Source organism: Chanos chanos, chromosome 12 (assembly GCF_902362185.1).
Source record: "Chanos chanos chromosome 12, fChaCha1.1, whole genome shotgun sequence".
NCBI lineage: Eukaryota > Metazoa > Chordata > Actinopteri > Gonorynchiformes > Chanidae > Chanos > Chanos chanos.
The window spans coordinates 115186-127698 of record NC_044506.1 but is presented as its reverse complement, the minus strand read 5'-3'; the positions used below and the strand labels follow the sequence as shown (position 1 = coordinate 127698).

Below are 12513 nucleotides of genomic sequence, written 5' to 3'. Positions count from 1 at the left end.
CATGTCCCGTTTGAATAAAACTGAGACAAACCTGCACATGCATCCAGCCTCTTCTACAAACCATAACAATAATCTAAATTAGTATGGAACATGATCCATATTACTAACATTCCTGTATCCTGCATGGCTTGCGTTTATGAAAGACTGCACACAGGGGACAGGATTAGGGTATATGACAGACTGGGTATAGGGTGAAAACTACTGAGTGTTAAACAAGGACTTCCACCTCTCTGCACTATGTGAAGTTGACATCAAAAAGGGGATGTGAGGATGGACAAATATAAACCGCGTTACATGTCTCCTTCTCTCCCCAGCTTTCTGAATAAAGAAAACTAACTACTGACAGGGAAACAGGGCTGTAACTTATATAATATAATATAATATATATAGACATGTAAAGCCCTTTGAGACTATAAATAGTGATATTGGGCTCTAAAATAAACGTATTATTATTATTATTATATAATATTTATATATAAAGATATATCATTGTTTCATATATAACATTTATATAAAAAATAATGCTTATATATTGTTATGGTAAAAGCATGCAAATGAAATCAACCATTCTGTGTTAGGCATGTTTATTTATTAATTTTAATTATTTCAGTTTCCAGAACTTCCCCGCAGTAAAATGTAAACTTCTCCATATTCACAAAAAAGAAAGACATTTTCCAATAAGCAATCAAATATTCAATAAAATGAAATAGTTTATAATTACAATAATTGTCATTTAAATATTCAAATATAATCATATAACCATTGTCTTTATATAATATTAAACATTCAAAACATCTCTAAATAAGGGCAGTCTCACTTTGGAAAATCAGATCTCTCACTCTGTAATTACTTCTATGTGTCTATATAAATATATACATTCCTACTCTCCTAGAAACGCGTCAAAAGGACAGGGCTCAGAGAATTATGGCTTGTTGGAGTCTATGGCTAAGTTTAAGGGTCAGGTCCCACTGCCAAAAGGACCAGGATTAACTCTGTTTGTTAGAAACATCCATGTTTTTAAGAACAAATACAGACCTACAGAATTAATTCAATATTACACTCCATTTGTAGTCTGCTAGTATTGTGTCTGTGAGAATTACCGGAAAGTTCTATTTTAAATTGACATTAAGTTTTACTCTCTCTCTCAGAGCTCTTCCTCCTCACCACTGAAGGACACATCTCTTATTTTCCATTTTTTACATAACCTTTTTTTCTTCTGTTTTAAATTATATTTTTGATCTAACACAGGCAAAATGATGAGGCACGGTGCACATGTCAAATATTGTGTTTCAATAAATAGCAAAATCTGAATAAAACACAAGTAAGCATAATACCACCAACAAAAATCAAGCAACTGACAGGAAACCTACTAGAGAAACTAACTAATGGTCTGTTTGTGGAGCTAATCATCACACGGAAAAATACTAAAAAGGAACAGGATTTGCCTAAATTAATGACATACCAATAATAGATTTATTTATAATCCAAAGTCTTCTATTCTATGTACATAAAAGGCCTACTGAAGATCAAAGGTGACCATTTTGTTTTTCAGAGAAGGGAACGCAGGAGTGAAAGTACAGAGAGAGAGAGAGAGAGAGAGAGAGTGCGTCTGTATATTATTTGTGCATGTATGCGTTGGACTAAAATCTAGCTTGTGTCTGTATGCATGTAGCTTCTGTGTGTATGTGAGTGGTTTGTGTGTGCACGCATGTGCTTTGTGTGGGTATGTATGCATTTTTATGTATGTTTTCTGTGTGTATAGTTTGTGTGTGTACGTATGTGGTTTTTATGTATATGTTTTCTGTTTGTATAGTTTGTGTGTGTGTATGTAGGAGTTTTCATGTATATGTTTTTATTGGTTTTTATTGTGCTGAACAGCTGTTTGTGTTCTCTCTCTGAGTTTTTGCAGACGAATATAAACCTGTTGAAGTTTACTGTATACTGTATGCGAACAAGATTGAGAGAGACTTGCAAGTAATTTCATATATCTGATGGTGTGTGTGTGTTTGTGTGTGAGTGTGCGTGTGTGCGTGTGAATGTGTGTGTGTGTGTGTGTGTGTGTATGTGTGTGTGTGTGTGTGGTGTGAATGTGTGTGAATGTGTGTGTGTGTGTGTGTGTGTATGTGTGGGGGTGTGTGTGTGTGTGAATGTGTGTGTGTGAATGTGTGTGTGTCTGCAGCTGCATTTCGACTTATGTTTCTCTCTCTCACCACACATCTCTCCTCGTGCTGGAGTCCCTGCCGTGAAATTTGTTTTCAGAAAATGATTTTTCACTCACACATTCACACATTCATGTACAGCAAGAGTAAACCAGCCATATTTCATATGTATACACTATTCAGATGGATACATCGACTTCATTACTATTCTGTGCATTCCCACATAACAGATACACGCATAAACTCAGTCCCACATACCACAGATACACGCATTAACTCATTCACTACATTAAATCAACTCTCATTTCATGTTTCAATGTTCCAAATACATCTGCAGTTCAGTGTAAACTCAGATTCTGCTCAAAATCCAGTCATGGTTCTGAATGGCTTCAATTCTTCCACACATTGATTCACTGATGAGGGAAGGCGCCAGAGAGAAGGAGAGTGTGTCCTTGTGGCTCCTGTTGAAATATAATCATCTTCAGTGGAAAAGCTCCTGCAGGCACATTTTATAAAAAGGCGGGAGTGAATCTGCTCTCTGCTGACCTGCATGGACAGAGGGAGTCTCTGCACTGTAAGCTGAGATCTGATTGGCTCAGAGTTCCAAAAACGATTCAAATGAGATACAGAATGAAAACAGAAAAAATCTATCTGAGAGTCATTATTGGGTTGAAAAAATTCTAATAACAAAATGTCCATCATAAAACACTACAAACAGTCACCAAACAACAAAAAATAGCAATTTACCTTCTTATAGTCCAGAACACATTCAATAACACTTTCATTTAGTCCAACACATATTCAAAAGTTCACATATTCCCTTCTTCCAGCATTGAATCTCTAGTAAGGATGATCAGTTCTCCAATTGGATGAAGGTAGATTTAACATTTTAGTTTACTGAGTCTGGAAGAGACAGAATCTAAATGCAAAAAGCATTAGGCAGTGGAGAGATGAACAAAGTGGAGATGAGAGGAGACAAGAAGAGAAGAGAGGTCCAAACCCTCTCTCTCTCTCTCTCTCTCTCTCTCTCTCCCTCTCTCTCTCCCTCTCTCTCTTCCTCTCTCTCTCTCTCTCCTCTCTCTCTCTCTCTCTTCTCTCCCTCTCTCTCTCCTCTCTCTCTCTCTCTCTCTCTCTCTCTCTCTCCTCTCTCTCTCTCCCTCCCTCTCTCCTTCTCTCTCCCTCTTTCTCTCCCTCTCTCTTGCTCTTTCTCTCTCTCTCTCCCTCTCTCTCTTTCTCTCTCTCTCTTTCTCACTCTCTCCCTCCCTCTCTCCCACTCTCTCTCTCTCTCTGTTTCTCTCTGTTTTTTGTGCCATCTATGTCAAATGTAAACAACAACATTCTCAAACGGTGGGGGGAAAAGGCAGAAAAAGCACTCAGACACCTGTTCTCTGGTATGCTATTGCACTCCAATGCAAAAAGCTGATTGTCTCCAGGTTGGCTTAATATTCCAGAGAGAGAAAGAGAGAAGGAAAATTTGAAAGCATTTATGAATGACAGCAAGATATTACTTTTGGTCAGGGATATGACTTTTTAGTTACAGTAACACTGAGGTGTGTGTGTGTGTGTGTGTGTGTGTGTGTGTGTGTGTGATGATGGGTCAGCAGGTTTGGTGATTTGCGATGTGGACTCCAGTGGCCTCTTCACGTCTCCTTACTGAGTCAGTCCATCACTAAAGAAGTTCCTGGATTAACAGCTGGACCAGTTGGAGCTTGGCTGGTGCTGCATTGACAAATCATGTTCCAGTGTGGCCACCATATATTTGTGTGATTGGCTGAAGGGAAGACAAAGAGTGGGACAGATGGGTGATGAGGTGCTGTCCAAATATAACCACTGTTAATTATTGGACAGACTGTCTTACTTCCAATGTCAGTCAGTAAAGTCAGATTTAATCAAATCAAAGCTGAACACCCTGTAACATACAGTAGCTTTTACAGCAGTAAGTCACTCAAAGGGCCTGATGCGCACGCACGTGCATGCACACGCACAAACACACACACACAAACCAGAGAGGATTTTTATGTAACTAAATGGTCTTCAAACAACTAAGTGATTTTCAAATCAGCTTGTAGATCAGCTTGTAGAAACTGGGTCGGAATGTTCCTCCACCCCCATGAGAAACGGGGGTGCTGGCCTGTATTTAACAGAATGATAATTTTGTTGGTGACAATACTGATGATTATTTACGTATTCATTGATGACCCTGTTTTTCATGACAATTATGTAATGATGGCATTAATGAGTAGCTCCCTGAAAAAAACAACTGCGATGAAATTTATCTTTATTTTCCCTGAATGAAAAAATGGTGAGATGAAAATTTCAGTGATGTAGGAGCTGAAAGACCCCCCAGGTACTGGTTAGCACAACCTGAAAACACTTTTTCCCCTTTATTCAGTCAAAGGTATGCATTCATTCTGCAAAACCCGAGCTGTGTCAGTGAGGTGGGGGGGGGGGGGGGGGGGGGGTTTCGCTGAAGGATGTGCTTGCTTTATGTGATTTCAAAATCAGTTCAGCATTTGACAGAGGTGTGTTGCTTTCATCCAAATACTTTTATGGTGATGTACTTAAGGTGTGAAATGGCCTCTCCTTTTGAGTGCTCTGTGCAAAAAATAATAAATAGTTAACAGTGCTCATTCACCATGAAATACTTCTACAGAAGCCAAGAGCAAATCGTGTGAGCAGCATCCAGATGACAGAGACTAAAGTCATGGGCCAGCACTCTGACTGAGAAATCTATGACCAAACAATGAAGATCCACTGACCCAAACGAAGGTAAAATAAATTACAAAAACCAATTACAGTTTCCATGAAAATACTAAGACCAAAGAAATATAAGCCAAATATAAACCAGCCAAAATTTACTCTAATTTAAAGTCATAAACTGGTTCTGGCTAATATCTGGGAAATTTTTGTTGATATTTTGAAAATACATCCTGAAAACCCTCCTGAGAAACAGTGCCGGTCATATGTGTGAAGGTTTAGGGTTAGGGTTAGGGTTAGTGTTCATCAATATTATCTTACCACACTACACTGCCTGCTTATTAAATATCTACTACAAATCATCTGGTGTTAATCACTGTGTCAAAAATGTCTAAATTCAGTTAAAAATCCAGAGTGACTGTGAGGTATCTCACCTCCAAAGGACCTGTGCTGTTCAGTGATATGGACAAGCTGCTTCACACACTGTCATTCTATGGACGCAACTCCCATTCCACTGAGCCATTTTATCTCCCTTCACAATAAGCCTTGGCAGTCGCAAACATTCCTAACCTATGTTAACCTGCGAGTCTCGGATAATAAGCCTTGGCAGTCGCAAACATTCCTAACCTATGTTAACCTGCGAGTCTCGGACTGACTGTCTGGGCTCCGGGAGGTTTTGTTTCTGTTTTTTTTGTTCAGAGTGGCTGGGGCAGCAGTGGCAGCCTGAGCCACACGGTTACAGTAAATAACAGTGTCAGACCCACTCTTTAACACACACACACACACACACATAAACACACACACACACACACACATAAACACACACACACACACACACACATAAACACACACACACACACACACATAAACACACATAAACACACACACATAAACACACACACACACACACACATAAACACACACACACACACACACACATAAACACACATAAACACACACACACACACACACACACACACACACACATAAACACACATAAACGCACACACACACATAAACACACATAAACACACACACACACCACACACACACATAACACACACACACACACATACACACACATAAACACACACACACACACACACACATCACACACACACACACACACACACATCAACACACACACACACACACACACACACACACACACATAAACACACACACACATAAACACACACATAAACACACACACACACACATAAAACACACACACACACACACACACACATAAACACACACACACACACACACACACACACACACACATAAACACACACACACACACACACATAAACACACACACACACATAAACACACACACACACACACACACACACACATAAACACACACACACACATAAACACACACACACACACACACATAAACACACATAAACACACACACACACACACACACACATAAACACACACACACACACACACACACACACACACACACACATAAACACACACACACACACACACACATAAACACACACACACACATAAACACACACACACACACACACATAAACACACACACACACACACACACGCACACACACACACACATAAACACACACACACACACACACACACACACATAAACACACACACACACACACACACACACATAAACACACACATAAACACACACACACACACATAAACACACACACACACACACACACACGCACACACACACACACATAAACACACACACACACATAAACACACACACACACACACACACACACGCACGCACACACGCACGCACACACACACACACACACACACACGCACGCACACACGCACGCACACACACACACATAAACACACACACACACATAAACACACACACGCACACACACACACGCACACACACACACATAAACACACACACACACATACACACACAAACACACACACACACACACACACACACATACACCCTAGGAGCCAGGAGAAATGTTAATTCTATTCATGAAGTTTGAAAATCAGAGATATCTACTGTACACTGCACATTCTGATAGAAATCTAAAGATGACTCCAAATCTCTTAAAAATAAGTTGACAGGGCAAACAGAGCAAATGAGTTATTGTCTTTTCTCGCCAGAATGGCCTTGGCCCAAACATCCCCTGGGACTGGTCATTATCCTGTTTTGCCTCTGGTCAATCCCTGAGCACATGTTATCACTGTGCTGCAGGTTGCCATGGAGCCTGTTGCTGTGGTGTTGGTGCCCTGGTTGCCCTGGAGCTCCCTGGTCTGGCTGTAGTGCAGACGTGGAGGCAAGGGAGACAGAGCTCCATTCAAAGGGGAGCTGGCTGAAGTGCTGTCCAGGGAGGAAAGCACTGAACCTGAGGGCACGACCAACCCACCCTCCCCTCTAAGTATCAGACATGGTGTGGGTGTAGGCGAGGAATGTGACGGTGGCAGGAAAGTGGAGTGGAGGGAGGGAAAAAGGATGCAGAGGCAGGTGAGGTGGGAGGGGGGCGGTACACAGGTGGTGTTCAGAAAGGCACAGAGGAGTAAACACTGGAATGTACCAGGACACACAAGGAAACACTGTGAGGGGAAAGGAGAGATAGCGAGAGGGTTTTTGAAGAACAAAATAAAGTGAAAAAAAGAGAGAAAGAATTACAGAGCAGAGGAATGCAAACTGTTCAAAAATAAGAGGAGAGAGGAAGAAGCATAGAAAGAAAAGAGAAAGGTGATTGTAAGGAAAGTGTCAGCCTTCTGGGAACATGTCTGCCTGCTGTGTATGATAATGAAACCCACCATAACATCTACAACTGAAGACAAGCTATCTGTGAAGTCGAGAGACTGAGGTAGTTTAATTTCATTGTGAGTTACTCACTGTATCGTAGCTCAAAATTCAGCGTTCAGACTTTTATAGATATCGTCGGTCAGATTAAATATTTTATAAACATTTAACAACCAATATTTTTAATATCTCTAAACTCAAAGGGAGCAAGGCCATGACAGATATAACCAGTCTGAACAATGCATCTGACACTGCATGTAGTTACATCAATATAGCCACCACCTGACACCTACCTCACTGATATAACACCTGATTTACCCACACACAACACACTTCCACAGAAGTGGACATTGTATTATGTGGAACAGGAAATGCAAACATTGACAGGCAGATGGAGTGGGACAGCTGACTGGACCAAACGTACACATGTGTATATGTGTATATGTGGATATGTGTATATGTGGTTATGTGGATATGTGTATATGTGGATATGTGGATATGTGTATATGTGGGTATGTGCGTATGTGGATATGTGGATATGTGGATATGTGTATATGTGGATATGTGTATATGTGTATATTTGGATATGTGGATATGAGGATATGTGGATATGTGGATATGTGGATATGAGGATATGTGGATATGAGGATATGTGGATATGTGGATATGAGGATATGTGTATGTGTGTATATGTGGATATGTGTATGTGTGTATATGAGGATATGTGGATATGTGGATATGTGTATATGTGGATATGAGGATATGTGGATATGTGTATATGTGGATATGTGTATATGTGGATATGAGGATATGTGGATATGTGGATATGTGTATATGTGGATATGTGGATATGTGTATATGTGGATATGTGGATATGTGGATATGAGGATATGTGGATATGTGTATATGTGGATATGTGGATATGTGGATATGAGGATATGTGTATATGTGGATATGAGGATATGTGGATATGTGGATATGTGGATATGAGGATATGTGGATATGAGGATATGTGGATATGTGGATATGTGTAGAGAATAGCGAGAAGAAGCTTGTTCAGCCAACTGCAGTGTCTTCACACACTGTCATCTTGCAAACAGAGATTTATGAATGAGCTATATAGTGACTAGTGTGAGAAATACTTTGGAAGGTTACTGGTTTGTTTCACTACAAGATACTTCGCTACTTTGGATACTGTGGATTTGGATGCCCTATTTATTCTAATCAAAAACACCTTAACTATCTCAGGCTGCTCAGATCAGTCAATGATATCTGACCAAATTTGGGGAAGTTAAGCTTTGACCTGGACAATGAGGATTATTATTTGGTCTGACCTGGACAATGAGGGTGAATATTTGGTCTGACCTGGACAATGAGGGTAAATATTTGGTCTGACCTGGACAATGAGGGTAAATATTTGGTCTGACCTGCTCCGGGAAGATCCGGGACTTGATATCAGGAATACCAGTTCCCCTTAACTCGTCCTCCACAGCCATGAGCCTGGAACAAAACCATAACCAAGCCCTCACAGACTCACTCTGACTCTCATTACCTCAGTGTGACTCTCTCAGACTCACACAGATTAACATCATCTCACTCTGACTCACTCAGACTCACACAGACTCACATCACCTCTGTCTGACTCACACAGACTCACACAGATTAACAACACCTCTGTCTGACTCACACAGATTCACGCAGATTAACATCACCTCTGTCTGACTCACTCAGACTCACACAGATTAACATCACCTCTGTCTGACTCACTCAGACTCATACAGATTAACATCACCTCTGTCTGACTCACTCAGACTCATACAGATTAACATCACCTCTGTCTGACTCATTAAGACTCAAACCATCTCATTTTGATACAGTGTCACACAGATGTTTTTCTGACATCACAGTCTCTCTGTAAAGTGATTATTTAGACTCACTGAGATAACTGTAAAATGAGTGAGAGACAGATTCACTTTGACTTGACTGTCAAACTGACTTACTGTGATGTACACTCACTCCCTAAGACTCATTCTGGGCTCACTCTGTCTCTGACTCATTCTGAATTACAGAGACTCATTATCACTCACTCTGTACTCACTGCCTCAGGGTCATAGAGTTACTCTGATTTATTTAGACTCACTGATTTATTTAGACTCACTCATTCTCAGTCTGGATTAACTCTGACTCCCTCTGTCTAACTGTCTAATACTCATCTCACTCTAACATGAGCAGACACTAGGGCTGTCCCGAATACCAGTCTTTTGGCTCTAGAGCTTCGTTAGTAATCAACAGTGAATATCGAATATTAGAATATTGGAATATCCGGGGGAGGGGGAGGGGGGCACAGACCATGACTCGGGGAGGACTCAGCCAGACATTTCTCCAGTGTTTTCCACCGCTTTTCGAACACGCTCTCTGAGGTGCATTAATTTTAAAACACTGGGTGTGCGTTGTAATGTGGACAGTGAAACGGAAAGTTTCAGAAATTATGACATATGGTTGCCATCACACTGTTGAAAGTTTAGCTCGAGACACCAAAACAAACATGGCGAAATGCAGTCGGTGCTGCTCTGTCTACCAAATTTGCTAATCTAACTACAGTTACAGATCACCAAACTGTAATATGCATAAGAGACGGAATACAACCGCAACTGAGTGGCGATTTTGGCGATTTTGGACGCAACCTGGCCGAACAAGTAGTTGGTGGGACAACTTCGTAATGGTGTAACTACAAACACTACGGCGTTTCAGCGTTTTGGTGTGGACATAGAACATTTGGAAAACGGTACGAAAACAATAGTGTATACGGAGAAGCGTTTTTACCTAAAAATCTGCATTTTCAGATTTATCCAGTTTAGTGTGGACATAGCTTTTGTCTTCCTTTCATTTGCCAAGGTGAACTGAGGCGGGATGTTCACTGCTGTGAGTGAGAGGGATGTCAGGCACCCAAACTGAGATGCTATGTATTTCCCCATTTTAACAACGCAATTATAAAAGTATAAATATAGTACAAGAATGTGCTGACAAAATATAATTTGCAGTTCACCTTTATCCGAATCCCAAAATCGAAAACCAAATACCTACCCAACGAACGAATATCTGAATAGTCAAATATTCGGGTCCAGCCCTAGCATACACACTAACTCAATCTAATTTACGCTTGCTTTGGTTTCACTGACACCCACATCCACTTTAATGTACACATACTCACCCACAATACCTCAAACTTACATTCGCTTTGGACACACTGTTGTATAACGCACTGTCTGTCAGACTAACTTTAATGCATTCTTTAATGTTAACTTTAAACACTCACACTGACTCAACTTACACTGACTCACACTGACTCAACTTACCCTGAGTCACACTGACTCAGCTTACACTGACTCACACTGACTCAACTTACACTGACTCACACTGACTCAACTTAACCCGAGTCACACTGACTCAGCTTACATTGACTCACACTGACTCAGCTTACACTGACTCACACTGACTCAGATTACACTGACTCACGCTGACTCAGCGTACACTGAGTCACACTGACTCAACTTACACTGAGTCACGCTGACTCAACTTACACTGACTCACACTGACTCAACTTAACCCGAGTCACACTGACTCAGCTTACATTGACTCACACTGACTCAGCTTACACTGACTCACACTGACTCAATTTAACCCGAGTCACACTGACTCAGCTTACATTGACTCACACTGACTCAGCTTACACTGACTCACACTGACTCAGATTACACTGACTCACACTGACTCAACTTAACCCGAGTCACACTGACTCAGCTTACAGTGACTCACACTGACTCAGCTTACCCTGAGTCACACTGACTCAGTTTACACTGACTCTGCTTACACTGACTCACACTGACTCAGCTTACAGTGACTCACACTGACTCAACTTACACTGACTCACACTGACTCAGCTTACAGTGACTCACACTGACTCAGCTTACCCTGAGTCACACTGACTCACACTGACTCAGCTTACACTGACTCACACTGACTCACTTGCACTGAGTCACACTGACTCAACTTGTACTGAGTCACACTGACTACTATACTCACTCAAATTCCCTAAGATGCTTAAACTATGATTTTTTTGTGCAGTACTTACCTGTTAATGATGCCTTTGATCTGTGAGTCTTTCTCCATCTGCTGCTGCCGTAGTCGCCTCTCACTGTCATCCAGTCTACTCTGGTACTGCTGCAGGATCTTACTGGTCTGCTGCTCCTGGGACTGCAGTCTCCGTTCATACTCCTCTAGTTTACGATGGGACAACATCAAACGCTCTTTAAGGGACTGGATCTCCTCCTCATACTCTCTCACCTATACTCAAACAGGCACAGAAAAAAACAAATGTTGATCAGTTCATACCCAGCCATATTATAAATCTGACATATATATTTTCTACTGTACTGTCCCATCATTTTTCCATGAATTTTAATCTAGAATGCAATGACCACTCTTCCTCTTTCCAATATGCATTAAAATGAAATGATAGATGTCTAGTATCTATAAATTATAGATAAATTGTCCCTGTATAAATGTCCAAAACCACAGGAAACAGCACACAGAAAGTCAGATGCAAGTTCAAGGGTAATTTAGGAGCCAATTTGAAAAAAAAACTTTATTTATTGTCTGGGGGACTATTTGGTCTATTGATCTTGTTGCTTGATCTTGTGGTTAATTATGTAATATGGTGTCTCTTTTTACTTAGTCCTATTTATCCTGAAGAAAATCTGTAATATGATCAGTGTGTGGGTCACAATAGTATGTAGTGTATACACTGTGTAGCATGTGTAGTGTGTGTGTGTGCGCGTGTTGTGTAACATGCAGTGCATGTGTATTTGCACG

At 40.8% G+C, this 12513-nt stretch overlaps 1 protein-coding gene across 1 annotated transcript in view; it reads right to left on the bottom strand.

The window, feature by feature from the left end:
• Nucleotides 1-7028: 7028 nt before the first annotated feature.
• The window catches only part of syngap1a (synaptic Ras GTPase activating protein 1a), a 65706-nt gene continuing 60221 nt past the window's right edge, over nt 7029-12513 (bottom strand). The window contains 3 exon segments of the mRNA XM_030789229.1: nt 7029-7442; nt 9069-9141; nt 11774-11985. Of these exon segments, the coding sequence (XP_030645089.1) occupies nt 7029-7442; nt 9069-9141; nt 11774-11985 (699 nt within the window).